This window comes from Nicotiana tomentosiformis, chromosome 1 (genome assembly GCF_000390325.3).
Source record: "Nicotiana tomentosiformis chromosome 1, ASM39032v3, whole genome shotgun sequence".
NCBI classification, from domain to species: Eukaryota; Viridiplantae; Streptophyta; class Magnoliopsida; order Solanales; family Solanaceae; genus Nicotiana; species Nicotiana tomentosiformis.
In genome coordinates this window covers 16113593-16128860 of record NC_090812.1, presented here as the reverse complement: position 1 = coordinate 16128860, position 15268 = coordinate 16113593, and the positions used below count along the sequence as shown (strand labels likewise).

General features: G+C 37.8%; 1 protein-coding gene and 1 long non-coding RNA gene across 4 annotated transcripts; both read left to right on the top strand.

Annotated features, from left to right (window-relative positions):
- Positions 1-699: 699 nt before the first annotated feature.
- Positions 700-1299, top strand: LOC138902274 (uncharacterized). Its single transcript, XM_070190142.1, has one exon. It carries the CDS (start codon positions 700-702, stop codon positions 1297-1299), a length of 600 nt encoding a protein of 199 aa, XP_070046243.1.
- A 7463-nt stretch (positions 1300-8762) lies between these two features.
- LOC138893424 (uncharacterized) lies at positions 8763-14925 on the top strand. 3 transcript variants are annotated; one of them, XR_011408907.1, is made up of 6 exons: positions 8763-8898; positions 9097-9161; positions 9332-9397; positions 11000-11125; positions 12846-12914; positions 14687-14925. It is a non-coding gene; the product is annotated as an uncharacterized lncRNA (long non-coding RNA). The 3 variants fall into 3 exon arrangements; XR_011408904.1 differs by having other exon boundaries at positions 8765-8898; positions 9072-9161; positions 14706-14925; XR_011408903.1 differs by having other exon boundaries at positions 8765-8898; positions 9072-9161.
- Positions 14926-15268: the final 343 nt, after the last annotated feature.

The window sequence follows — 15268 nt, the reverse complement described above, 5'->3', positions numbered from 1 at the left end:
GGAAGGGCACGTCCCGCGACTAGAGCACCTGTCAGAACAACAGTTGAGGAGCCACCAGTAGCTCCAGTTGGGGGACAAGAACCAGAAGCACCTGTTGTTACCCCCGGACCTCAGGAGACTTTAGTACAGTTCCTGAGTATGTTTGGTACACTAACTCAAGCGGGATTGATCTCTGTTGCACCAAATATTTTGAGGATTGGAGGAGTGGCTCACACTCCTACCACAACTCCAGAGTAGAAGGTTCACGTTGGTCAAGTTCCCGGTGTAGTACTAGTACAACATGTTATTCCGGTTCGGCCTCAAGTCAGGCCAGAGGCATCAGAAGAAGAACAAAAGAGACTTGAGAGGATTAAGAGGTATAGCCCGAAGAACAAAAGAGACTTGAGAGGATTAAGAGGTATAGCCCACCTACTTTCACTGGCACAACTACAGAGGATGCCCAAGGATTTCTAGAAAATTATCACCATATTCTCTGCACCAAGGGTATTGTGGAAGTGAACAGAGTTGCCTTTACTACATTTCAACTATCAGGCGCAGTATATCGGTGGTGGCAAATCTAAGAAGAAGGTAGATCAGCCGGTGCAACACCACTGACTTGGGCTCAATTTTTGAAATATGTTCTTGAAAGAGTTTGTTCCCCAGACTCTCTGAGATGCGTGGCGCATAGAGTTTGAATGGTTGCATCAGGGCACTATGATAATGTCAGAATATGCTATCAGGTTCAGTAAGTTAGCCCGTCATGCACCTATCTTGGATCCTACAATTAGAGAGCGGGTCCGCAAATTCATTGAGGTGCTCGATTATGATATTAAAAAATGTATGGCTCGAGAGTTTCAAACTGATACTCCATTTCAACAAGTAGTGGAGATTGCGAGAAAGATTGGGGGTGTTTTAGGCGAGGAAAAGGAGTATAAGGAGGCCAAAAGGTCTCGAAGATCTGGAGGGTTCAGTGGATTTTACTTTTCAGCTAGGACCCATTATAGCGGAGGCTCGAGTAGTCGGCCAGCTCAGTCCGCACATCAAATTACTCAGAGTGCTCCAGTAAGATTTTACAATGCACCACCTGCACATGATTCCTATAATGGTTATTCCAGTTATCCGACACAGACTCAGTATGAGCAATCGCGACCTCAGAAGGGCGGTTATGAGTGTGGTGACACTAGGCATATTACGAGAGATTGCCCCAGACTTGGGAGGAGTGGATTTTATCAGAACACTCAGGCTATGGGCCCCAATGCAGTTACTACTCCACGCTCACAACCAGTAGAGGTGGAGGACAAGCGGGTGGAGGATATCTAATAGGTGGAGACCCGACCCGTTGTTATAAACGCTATGATTTGACCGAGGCCGATACACCAGATGGTGTCGTTACAGTTATGATCCTGATTTGTTATAAAAAGGATATTTTCCCTTAATTTGATTCGGATAGGTGAGTCCCCCCTATTATGCTCTGCTTATGGGTAAGCTTCGAAATTTTGTGAACCACTTACATGTGTATCCTTGTTGGGAGGTTTGATGATGTTAGCCCGTGTCTATCATTTTTATTTTTGTACACCATTGAGGGCTATAAGTCCAAACATGACTTTTTATTTCTCACTATAGTGAGTTTTGATGTGTTTCGGAATAAATGATTCCAATTTTATGAATTATATGCCCTACCGGTAGGAGGGTTCATTATGTGTTATGAAAAATATTTACGAAATTTATTGAAAAGAAGAAAGAAAGGAAATTGAAATTTCAGTTGGCACAATGTGCAAATTACTTGTGATTCGGAGTTGAGGACGAGATCCTCGCATTTTTATATGATGTGAAATATTTAAACAGGGCTACAAGCCACAGTAAAAGTTATATAAGGACGATGTCCTTGTGGTAAAATATTTATGAGTTTAAATTCTCCCTTTGTGAAGTTTAATTTGTACTATAGTACTAATAGGGAGTTATCCTGATAGGCTTATGTGATAATTCTTTTATGTGTTTCTGTGCCACAATTGTGCTGTAATTATTGAGTTTTAGACTACGAGGCGAGTGCCCAGGGGGCATTAAATGTGACTCGTTAATTCGGGTAAATAATTATGAGGTCTTCATGCCTCACATTCTGTAGTCAGTATTGTGAAAATTCGAAATGAGGCGTTGGTTAATATGAGATTAATCGATGATGCTGGAATTAATTATGAACAACTTTTAAGACAAGAGATGTGGTGATGGGCATACATATCATGTGCTTCATGTCCTGATATCATTATGATAATGCAGTGCTTGTAATACTGAGATTAGTATTATTGATATATACCTTTTGGTGTTTTATTGGGTTGTGGATGTGTTGTTAGGAGTTGTTTTGGTATTACTCTGGCAGGTGGTTAGGCCCAATTACAGGTACACTGCCGAAATTTCTGAAAAATTTGGGAGTTAGAAAAATTTGGGAGATTGATATGTGCGAAAGAAGAGACAAATTATGTTATGTGTTTGAAGGCGAATGATCCTAAGCGGAAAAAAATGAAACACCCCAGAATTTTTTTGAAGAACTTCAACACTATCAAGAAAGTTGATGTGTGCATAGGCACGGGTTGCTATAGCCAGTTGAGACTAATACCGTGCGTTGTTGTGAAAATCAGGCCTTTTGAAAATGTTGGGAGTGTAAGAAATTGGTTTTACAGTTTACAAATATGGATAAAAGAAATAATCTCAAATGAGATGGTGTTGTCGGGCTTATCTCAAATGCGGTAACGTGGTATAAACCGTGAGTATATGTGTAAAAGTAAAAATCATCGATTTGGTAACCGCAGAATAATTCTTAGCAAGTTCGAGGACGAACGTTTGTTTAAGAGGTGGAAAGTGTAACGACCTGACTTGTCATTTTAAGAATTTATGCCCCGTTCAGTGACTTAAGGTCTCGAGCAGCTTTGTAATATGTATTATGACCCGCGGGTATGGTCGAGTTTGATTTTCGAAAGATTCGGAATTTAATTAAAAGAACAATTCTTATTTAGAAGCTTAAATGGAAAGAGTTGACCGGAGAGTTGACTTTTGAGCAAACGATTCCGGAATGGAATTTTGATAATGTCAATAGCTCCGTATGGTGATTTTGGACTTAGAAGCTTGTCCGAAAATTTTTTAGAGGTCCGTAGTGGAATTAGGCTTGAAATGCCGAAAGTTGAATTTTTGGAAAGTTTGACCATGGGTTGACTTTTTGATATCGGGGCCGGAATACGATTCTGGAAATTTGAATAACTTCGTTATGTCAATTATGACTTGTGTGCAAAATTTGAAGTCATTTCGGATTGACTTGATATGTTTCGGCATCGATTGTAGAAGTTGAAGTTTCAAATTCATTTAGTTTGAATTGGGGTGCGATTCGTCATTTTGATATTGTTTGAGGTGATTTGAGAATTTGACTAAGTTCGCATGATGTTTTAGGATCTGTTGGTATATTTGGTTGAGGTCCCGAGGGGCTCGGGTGAGTTGGACGGCTAACGGATCATTTTTGGCCTTTGAAAAATAATTGATAGCTGCTAACATTTTCTTCTGATTTTCCTTATACGCGGGAAGCTGGTCGCGTTCGCGAAGAAAAAAATTCCCCTGTCTCAAATTCCTCTTTGCGTTCGCGATGAAGGCGTCGCGTTCGCGAAGCACATGACACTAGAAACAAGCAGAAGTCCCAAAAACCAGATTTTTTAAAGAATTAAGGTCCGTAGGCTATCCGAAACTCACCCGAACCCTCAGGACTCCAAACCAAATATGCACACAAGTCCAAAAACCTCATACGAACTCGCTCGCGTGAACAAAACACCAAAATAACTCCTAGAACTATGAATCGGACACCAAATCAAATAAAAGTTTCAAGAAAACTTTAAAAGTTCTATTTTCACAACCGAACGTCCGAATCACGTCAAATCAACTCCGTTTCTCACCAAATTCGACAGACAAGTCATAAATGATATAACGAACCTACAAAAATTTTCAAAACTCGAATCCGACCCCTATATCAATAAAAGTCAATTTGTGGTCAAACTTTGAAATCTTTAAGCCTTTAGGCTTCTAGTTTTCGTCAACTGGCGATAATTCAAGCTAGGTAGCTCCAAATTAAATTTCAAGCATACGCCCAAGTCCCAAATCACGATACGGACCAACCAAAACTCTCAAACCACTGATCCGAGTCCGTTTGCTCAAAATATTGACCAAAGTCAACTTAGTTGAGTTTTAAGGCTCTATTTCACATTTTAATCAATTTTTCATATAAAAACTTTCCGAAAATTTATACGGACTACGCAAGTCCAAGAATAATGAATAGTGCTTTTCCAGGTCTTAGAATAAAGAATTAATTATTAAATTTAAAGATGACCTTTTGGGTCATCACAGGGGCGCACTTTACAAAAATGTCACAACCCCAGTGCCAAGCTCAGCGTGGGGCACTGGGCTGGGGGGTCAGTGTCACGACCCAAATTAACCCTCCGTAAGGTGTCGTGATGGTACCTAATATTTACGACTAGGTAAGCCAAATATTGCGAAAAATATAAAGAAAACACAATATTTTAAAGATAAACAGCATATTATAAATAGCCAAGAGTAGTACCACTCGGCATATACAAAATAATTTTTCAAGACCCGGAATATCACTAAGTCACAAGCTGCTATAATCTATGTAGCTCTATACAAAAGTCTGAAGATAATAAGGAAAATCTCTAGACGAGGGAGTAGAAGGGGACTCCGAAGATCTGCGGACTCAAGCAGAAGTATCTTGAAGTCTCCTAGAATCAGCGGCACGCACTAACTCCAAGGCTGATAGCTCGTACCTGGATATGCACACGAATACATGTGCAGGAAGGGCATGAGTACACCACAATGGTATCCAATAAGTGCCAAGCCTAACCTCGACCGAGTAGTGACGAGGTCAGGTCAAGGCCCTACCGGAGTAAATATAATAAATTAAACAGTAAAAGATATAAGTGAAATTTACGGTAACATAGTTCAAGAAATTCTCAAAAATTTAACAGTTAAGGGAGCCCTCGACTCAAAACAAGGTAAACACAGTGGGAAATCTTTCGGGATACCGTCCCGTAGTTCCGAATGAATATACAGTACAGGGGAATCTCCCGAAATACGTCCGTAGTCCCAAAGTAAATATGCAGTGCTGGGGGATCTCCCGGAATACGTCCGTAGTCCCAAAGTAAATATGAAGTACATGGGGATCTTCCGGAATACGTCCGTAGTCCCAAAGTAAATATGCAGTGCTGGGGGATCTCTCGAAATACGTCTGTAGTCCCAAAGTAAATATGCAGGGCTGAGGGATCTCTCGGAATACGTCCGTAGTCCCAAAATAAATATGCAACGCAAGATGAAATGGCAGGTATGGCATCGAGTTATACAGTTTATACTGAACACACATAAGGGAATAGGGATTTAACTAAGCATCGCGCACAGAATGTCAAATAGGCAGTTAAAACACGTAAGCATGCTTTTCTAGTCTAAACTAAACAATTAAGCATATTAGTGCAATTTAATAAGAGAAGCAATTTATGATTTAAAAAGGATAAACAGGATTTTTGCAATAACCGCATGTGTACGTACTCGTCACCTCACGTATATGGCGCCCACAAACCAAATAATATCAAGACATCCTAAGGGGAAAGTCCCTAACACAAGGTTAGGCAAGCCACTTACCTCGAACCGCTCAAATCACCTCGATAACATGTTCTTGCCACGGGTATCCGACTCCAAATGGCCCGAATCTATTCAAATAAATTGCATAATGTAAATATAACTACAAGAAACTAATTTAGCTAATTAATTCGAAGCTAAAGCGTGAAATTAGAAAAAATGCCCAAAAAGTCACCCCAGGCCCATGTCTCGGAATCAAGTAAAAGTCCCAAAATACGAACACCTATTCATTCACGAGTTTACTCGTACCAAAATTGCTCAAATCCGATAGCAAACTCTCAATCAAAACCCCAAAATTCGACTTAAGAATGTTTCTCAATTTTTTACCCCAAATCCGAAATTTAACGATGAATTCAAGCATAGATTAGTGGAATATAACCATAAAGGAGTTAAGAATCGTTACCCAATAGATATCTCTGAAAATCCCTCAATCCCTCGTCCAAAATCCGAGTTCCCAACTTAAGGTTTTGATAAAAATGGCATAACCTCCGTTTTTTGGAACTTTGATACTGCCCAGACGCGTCCTTCTTCGCGAACGCGGCCACACCCTCGCGTTCGCGAAGTACAATTTACTTCGGACCAAAATCCTCCATCGCGAACGCGATACACATGTAGCGAACGTGAAGACCACTCAGCTTGACCCTTCGCGAATGCGGAATCTGTATTGCGAACACGAAGCACGAAATCTCGCCTGCCTCTACTTCTTCTTCGTGAACGCGAGGACTATGTCGCTAATGCGCAACTTCGAGGTTCCATACCTTCGCGAACGCGAGAGCTACATCGCGGACGCGAAGAGTAATTCAGCTTCCCTTCCCAGATACCTTACGCGAACGCGAGGACTCCCTCGCGAACGCGATGAAGAAAATGCCTGCAACAGAACACCAGAAATCTGCTATCTTCCAAAGTCCAAAAGTGATCTGTTAAGCATCCGAAACTCTCCCGAGGCCCCCACGACTTAAACCAAACATACCAACAAGTCCTAAAATACCATATGAACTTAGTCGAGCTCTCAAATTACATCAAGAAAAGCTAAAATCATGAATCACCTTCCAATTCAAACTTAAAGAACTTAAAACTTTAAAATTCTACAACCGATGCCGAAACCCATCAAACCACGTCCGATTGACCCCAAATTTTGCACGCAAGTCATATTCGATATTACAGACTTATTCCAACTTCTGGAATCAGATTCCGACACCCATATCAAAATTTCCACTACCGGTCCAAAACTCCAAAAATTCGACTTTCGCCATTTCAAGCCTAAATGAGCTACGGACCTCCAAAACACAATCCGGACATGCTCCTAAACCCAAAATCACCTAACGGAGCTAACGGAACCGACGGAATTCCATTCCAGAGTCATCTTCACACAGTTTCGACTACGGTCCAAATCCTAAGGCTTAAGCTCTCATTTAGGGACTAAGTATCCCAAAACACTCCGAAACTCAAAACCAATCATTCCGGCAAGTCACAATAGCAGAAATACATTTGGGGAAAGCATTTAATAGGGGATCAGGGCTATTACTCTCAAAACGACCGGCTGGGTCGTTATATCCTCCCCCTCTTAAAACAATCGTACGTCCTTGAACGAGTATAAAGACATACCTGAAACTGTGAAAGGATGAGGGTACTGGCTGCGCATGTCCTGCTCGGTCTCCCAAGTCGCCTCCTCGACCGGCTGACCCCTCCACTGGACCTTTACTGAAGCAATATTCTTTGACCTGAGCTTTCTGACCTGCTTGTCCAAACTGGCTACTGGCTCCTCAACATAAGATAGATCTTTGTCCAACTGCAATGAGCTGAAATCCAATACATTAGTCGGATCACTTTGATACTTCCGGAGCATAGACACGTGGAATACCGGGTGAACTCCTGCTAGGCTGGGAGGCAAGGTAAGCTCATAAGCAACCTCCCCAACTCGCCGCAATATCTCAAAAGGACCAATGAACCTCGGGCTCAGCTTGACCTTCTTCTCGAACCTCATGACACCATTCATAGGCGATACCCGAAGCAAGACCCGCTCACCAACCATAAATGCCAAATCACTAACCTTATGGTCTGCATAATTCTTCTGTCTGGACTGGGCTGTGCGAAGTCTCACCTGAATCACCTTCACCTTATCCAGGGCATCCTGGACCAAGTCTGTACCCAACAATCGGGCCTCGCCTGGCTCAAACCATTCCACAGGGGACCGGCACCGCCTACCATACAAAGCCTCATACGGTGCCATCTGAATGCTGGACTGGTAACTGTTGTTGTAGGCAAACTCTGCAAGTGGCAAGTATTGGTCCCATGACCCTCCGAACTCCATCACACAGGCACGGAGCATATCCTTAAGAATCTGAAAGGTGCGCTCGGACTGCCCATCCGTCTGAGGGTGAAAGGCAGTGCTCAACTCCACCCTAGTAACCAACTCCTGCTGTACGGCTCTCCAAAACCGGGATGTGAACTGTGTACCTCTGTCTGAAATGATGGATACTGGAATACCATGAAGGCGGACAATCTCTCTGATATAAATCTCAGCCAACCTCTCAGAAGAATAAGTGGTCAACACTCGAATAAAATGAGCTGACTTGGTCAGCCAATCCACGATCACCCAAATAGCATCGAACCTCCTCAAAGTCCGTGGAAGTCCAACTACAAAGTCCATGGTAATCCGCTCCCACTTCCACTCTGGGATATCTAACCTCTGAAGTAATCCACCCGGCCTCTGGTGCTCATATTTGACCTGCTGACAGAAAAAGGGATTTTTACATAAATAGCCGGCTAAATTCATTATTTTTTTTAGTCATATACACAGATTAAATATTGATTGTACATAATTCTACACATATAATATATAAATTATGTATATATTATATATTCACTGACCGTTTTTAATTTAAACGGTTGGGTGAACGGCTATTTGGATTAATTCTTCAAACAAAACAGTAGGACCTAAAAGTTATAGAGGGAATGGGGGCCAATTACAATGTTGAAATTTTAAAAATATCCTATTCAGATCTCTTTTGTGTGAAAAATAGATATCTTATTTGTAAAGTGTAAAAGTAAATGTGTTATGTGTAAAAAAAAAAAAGAAATTAAAAACAAGTTTGGGTTAAACTACAATGTGTTCCATTTTTTTCAAGCTCTCTTTCCTTCTCTACATCGTATTCTTCATGCTACTCGTTTTTCGTTTCCGAAATTGTCAATTTTAGTTGGAAATTTCGCTCTAGCGCTACTGTATATATTTATGACTAAGAGGTAAGTGTTCCCGATTTGGGGATTTTTCCTCTTCCTTTTTGAATTCCATTGACTATATTTGCCGCATCCACTAACTGTAGACATAATTTCAGATGTTTATTCTAGAATTACCTGTGTCTTTAGCTCTTTCCATAACTGATTCTACTTATGCATGTTTTGTTTTGAATTTTTAGTGCCAAATTTCTTGGTTTTGTCCAGATGGCTTCAAAGGACGTTCTCTGAGAGGTCCCTATGTTTTAGAGATCTAAGCGGTCTACAATGAGGTATTGTTCTAGAGATTTTGCCCTTTTCTATTTCGTACTCCATCATCGCTGGCCCCAATAGAAAAAATAAATTTATTGAAGCAATTGTAGAATTTTCGAGCCGTTGGCTCTTTTTTAAAGTGATTCTGCACATGCTTGTGTTCATTGACTATTTTGTGTCAATTTGGTAGCGATCAACGGTACTAAAAGGAACTCAGTGGGAATAGAAGAAGGATCTGTGAACAAAACTCTCAAAGGTTGGTAATGCATTTATGTTCTATTAATTATTTTGGTTGCCTTTTATCTTACTTATTTCTGCATTGGTGGTAAGATTAGCTCCAAAGATACGAGATACGAGAGCGTGGGGTTAATTTCACTGATGGGAATTATCTTTCAATTTCACTAAAGTCATATAACTATTTTTTGTCACTTAAAAGTCATTTTGCCTCAAACCCCTACCATAAATATGACATTGCATTAAATTTTATGATAAAAATCCAAAAATAAATGCCACATAAGCTAATATGGGCCATACCCATTTTAGATCCATTTATCCTTTAATGTGATTTGATCCATAATACAAATGAGTTTCGATAAAAAAAAATATTAATTCCACATTAGTTTAAAATGATTATCCAATACTACAAAGTTTTGTCTTTTCTGTCACAGCACATTCATAATTATTCTATACTAAAATAATTTATGCTAGAAAATTCTTATTTTGTTTGTATGCCCCATCCGAGTCATTCATAATTATTCTATACTAAAATAATCTATGCTAGAAAATTCTTATTTTGTTTGTATACCCTATCCGAGTCATTTTAAAATACTATTGTATACAGTAGTAATTTTAGCTTCAATAGAGTTATAAAATGACTCAGATGAGGCATACAAACAAGATAGGAATTTTCTAGCATAGATTATTTTAGTATAGAATAATTATGAATGTGCTGTGACAGAAAAGGCAAAACTTTGTAGTATAGGATAATCATTTTAAACTAATGTGGAATTAATTTTTTTTTTTTTATCGAAACTCATTTGGATTATGGATCAAATCACATTAAAGGATAAATAGATCTAAAATGGGTATGACCCATATTAGCTTATGTGCATTTATTTTTGGATTTTTATCATAAAATTTAATGCCATGTCATATTTATGGTAGGGGTTTGAGGCAAAATGACTTTTAAGTGACAATGATAAAGTTTAGTTACTTTTAAGTGACAAAAAATAATTATATGACTTTAGTGAAATTGAAAGATAGTTCAATGACCATCAGTGAAATTAACCCCGAGAGCGTGCTTTAATCATAAAGGGTTGACCATTAACCTAACACATATGGAATTTATCAATCATCTTTTACTACAAATGACACATTGTTGGTTATGTTGTCAAAGGCGCGCTTAAACCTTGAAACTCAGAAAAACTCGCGGAGGGCGCTTCATAATGTAGGCACGGCACCAAGGCTTGCGCAACCATTGCCCATGAGTTCTATCTTGAATCTATGGGTACTGAACAACAATATAATTGGCAAATTAAGTGTATTAGTTGTTAAGAAAAATATTATGAATGAATTTGTTACTTTTTTCTTAAACTATATATATTTTTAATTTTCCCTTCATTGCGCTTTTTCTTTTAAACTAAAGCCCACACTTAATTGTGATTCGCGATTAAAACCCGAATAGACCTAGAGTGCTTTTAGAGCTTTTCGCCTTTGATCCTAAGCAATATTCTCGTTTCCTAAGAAAGATTTAGTTTGTGTTGCCTGCAATTTTGTTAGCCTCGACTATTAGATCACTAGATCATGGTTGAAATGGAATATGTATGTGATGTTATTTAGACTGGTTTGGCTTTTACAGGATTGAAGGTCATGGAAAAAGGATCTTCAAACTTAAGCAGCTTTAGCTGAGTTTGAAGCAATTCGCCACGATAACAAAAAGAAACTAAATGATCATGGATTTAGAGAAATCCTGAAATTTACTGAGGTAATTTTGCTAATTGTCACAGTTATGAATTAGACTTTAGCTGCCACACATATTGATTGTTTAATATGTATTATTAGATTGAATTTGGCTATTGCCTCCTTAAAGTTAATGTTCGATATGCTGAACTAGATGATGTTGGGGGAGTAAGTTTTATATACATTTTCATTTCTACCAAGGTTCAATTAACTTATTTTAGTTTTGACTTTTGATTGGAAAAAAGTATTCATACATAGATCAAACTAACTTGAATGTGCTTGTCTTCACTTAAAATACGAAAAGGTACTTATCTACCCAATACAAACAGTATGAGTATTACAAAGCAAAAAGGAAATAAGGGCAGCCCAATGCACGAATCATCCCACTTTCATGCAGGGTCTTAGCAAGGGTCGCACTCCTAGGAAAAGAAAAAAAGAAAAAGAAGCTATTTGACAGATGAAAGTTAATGTGAAATCAGATGCAGTAGTTACTTTAATATCGTTATAGTGGGAATTTGATTATCTTTCATAATAATAAAACATCTCATTTAATCTTATTTATGTGCAAACAAGGGGAATATAAGGTGAAAGGGAGTGGAGAAAATTAGAGACAAAATCATTTAAGCTATTGATGTCGTCACTTACTGTATGTTAATAATTTAAATAGCGAGCAACAAAGTACCTTACTCGTGCTTACCTTGTAGTAATGTTCCAAGTTAAATGATAATTCACATATGTTTCTGAAGCTTGAAATTGATGTGTTAAGAAGTGCCTCTTCTAAATTTATTGGTACTGCTGAGGAACTAAGCTGCACATTTTTCATTGATGGAGCAATTTATACTATGATTTGTCAAATTATAGGGATATCATAGCACAGATGCATGCTGTCAAAACACTTGAATCAGCGTATGAAATTTAATCGAGCCAAAAGATCATTGAGGACTACATATCTCCGCTTATTTTCGTTGAGAATGAGGTCATGTAGACATTTTTGTTTAGGCTTCGGTAACTGAGGTTATGTTTGTTCTTGGGTTCGTAAAGCTGTCATCGATGGCTTTAGAAGTGCTAAAATATTCTATACAAGCGAGAACTCAAGGGCTTTTCAAGGAAGCCGGAACATATTAAACTTACATCTGTTTTAGAGTTTCCACTATGAAATAAGAAATCACAATAGCAACGACGGTGTTTATCATGCTTCATATAGCTAGGCATTTCATTAGCTACAGTTAAATATATTTTTGTGTTGAAGCAAGGATTTCTTTTTATGAGTGAGCTAGCAGCAGAGATTTCTGTCTTCGATATCTCTCTTCGTATTCCCTAAGAATCCTTCTCTATATTGATCATGGCTTACAATTGTTTGATGTAGCCTATAATTGCAGAATGAGCATATGAGTTTGAGAAGTTGTCAGGCTGCTAATTTATGGTTTGAATAAATAAGCTCTGGGTAATCTAGATACTAAATTGCATAGTTTAGCTTTAACATCTATACATTATCACTTATCTTGATTACTCTAAGGGAACATTATAGAGATTGCTTATTTCTTGAATCTGTTCATTAGGTGATGTATGTGCTGTCAGATCCTTTTGTGGAGTTCACTTTAAAGCTACTGTATAATCTAGCTCGCTTACATAAAAGTCTTGCCTTATTTATGCGGTACACATATTTGAGTTACTGAAAGGTAATAAGCAATTGTTAGCCTTATAATTTAGCTAAGAAGGGCTGGGAATTTATTCTGTTTTTGCAGCTAAATCCCAGCATTGGAGCAAAAGAAGTGACTTGAATATGACTTAGAAGAGTTCTTGACATAAATTGGGTAAGGTTTTCAGTTCTTTTCTCCCCGCCTAAGTGTCTGTGAAACTATCATGCCACTCCTCCAGACAGTAAAATCCTTGAAAATCAAAATCATCTACATCAGTGTGTTCAAGGACATTATAAAAGCACCATCAAAATCTCTCCCTTTATCTTACTAATGACATTTATCTCCAAATTGCAGAAATTAATTGCATTTGGTTTAGTTAGTATTCACATCCATTAACATTCCGTGTTCATATACTTAAAAATGATGTCAATACAGTTAAAAGTGATATACTGGCTGTAGATTATTGCTTCCAACTTGTGTTTTAGCTTGACAATGTGCGAATATGATGCAGCTTTTGACGTGTTAATATGTATCATTAAGATCAGGAAATGGGAGAAAAATACTTTTCCACTAAGGGCAGGATAATGTAACCTATTTTGCCGAATCTTATATTTGTAAAAAGTAAAAACTCTACTAAAGCATTTCTCAAGGTCAGTTTGTATTTTCTTGAAATCCTCTGAAAATTTCAAAAGTTGTTTACTACTGGCTTTCCATGTGTCTTATGAAATGGTGTGGATACATAAAACAAAAAATGTGAGAGCTTAAAGGAAAATACTGGGTTGCCGGTTGGTTGTGGTAAAAAATGGATGCCGACACTTCATGCATTCTCCCACAAAAGTTGTGTTTCATTAGATTCCCCGATTCGAAGAATTAATAAAGAGTGCTAGAGCTGATCTATTTCATCTGCACATTTTATATGACTCCCTTGAAAAATGTTGAAGGAAATCGATAGTTTAATTTTCCAGTGTTTTGATTTAGATGGTGAAGAATGAGGTGATCTTGTATCAATATTAAAAAATTTCTGGCAGAGCTTATGTTGGATTGACCTTTGCCTGTTGCAGTTTTGGAGTGCATGCCTTAGGAAAGCACCATGATATTATTGATACTTTATGTTAGTTGGTATTCCTTATGCCTTAACTTAACATAACTTATGTGTTGATAGAACCCGTGGTTGGCAGTGGCTTCATGTAAAAGAACAAGAACTTATCTAAATATTAGTGTAGACTTTTTCTAATAGAGAGTCTTATATGTAGAATATGATCTTAACTTCATAGCAAGTATCAGTTGGGGAAAGAGGAGCAGAAAAAGTATCCATCAATGCAAAATCCAGTAGACTCTCCAAGCATAGCTTTTTCCATTCTATTAACCCCAATCAATTTTAGCTTCCAGTAAAAATTCAGATATTGCTCTCTTTTTTCCCTTGGTTTTCTGCATTTTTACCCTGTATTCTGTATTAATTTTCAGTTTTTGCTCCATATTTTCTGCATAATTTTGCACTTATTTTTCCAGTTTATGCACCATCTTCTTTTTGCATATTGCAGATTTCCTACATTGTTCACACTTTTCAGTTTCTGCATTATCTTTCTGCATTCTGCACATTCTTATTCATGCCTTCTGCACTCAGTAGTTTCAGCACTTCTTTTGGGTGGATTTTTCTGGAATTTGCACATACTTTTCTGCCATTCGATTCTTATTTTCTGCATCTGAAGTAGAGTTCATTGAAAACTGAATCACAAGAATCTATCTACTCTTAAGTAAATGGATTCTAATAATTGATGTGTATTCAGCTTTTAGCAAATACAAAAGTATGTGCACGTCTCTCCTTCGGTCTCTAGCAATCAGTTTTTGTAGTATATCTTTTTCTTTATTTGAAACATAATGAGTTGGTACTCATACTGGCTTAACATCTATTTCGTCTTCTTTTTCAAATTGAATCTGAAATTTAGGAATTGGACGTGTAAGCAGGTTCTGATACTTTGCTGAATATTGCTGCAATACTACTGAAAAAAGAAGAATTACAGCACCAAAGGTGTATGGGGTGATTTACTTCTACAAGAAATGCATCCTCTTCTACTTTCTCATGAAAGTAGGCATAAGAATGTACTGTTGCAGATGTATATTTCACATTTTGGACAACTTTGTTTCTCAAATGAAACAAGTAAGAAATTATCTTTTCATTATCAAATATTTTTGGTACAAGAATATTGTGGATGTATTGCTTATGCCCGTGCTGTGCACGGGCACCAACCATCTAGTATTTTTAGAGAAGGAACATAAAACAGTTGACAATTCCTAACGCAAATAGTTACTCAAATTCACGTTCTATTAGTTAAAATTAAAGATACTTCACGATATTAAAACAGTTGACAATGAGTTGTAAACTTATATTTTCCGATATTAACACACTCTACCATTGGGATACTCTATTTTTCTAATTTCATTACCGAGAAAACCTTTTCTTTACTTTGGAGTTCTCTTCATATATTTTTATATTCTTAAATTTAACATATTGATAATAGAAAAGATCT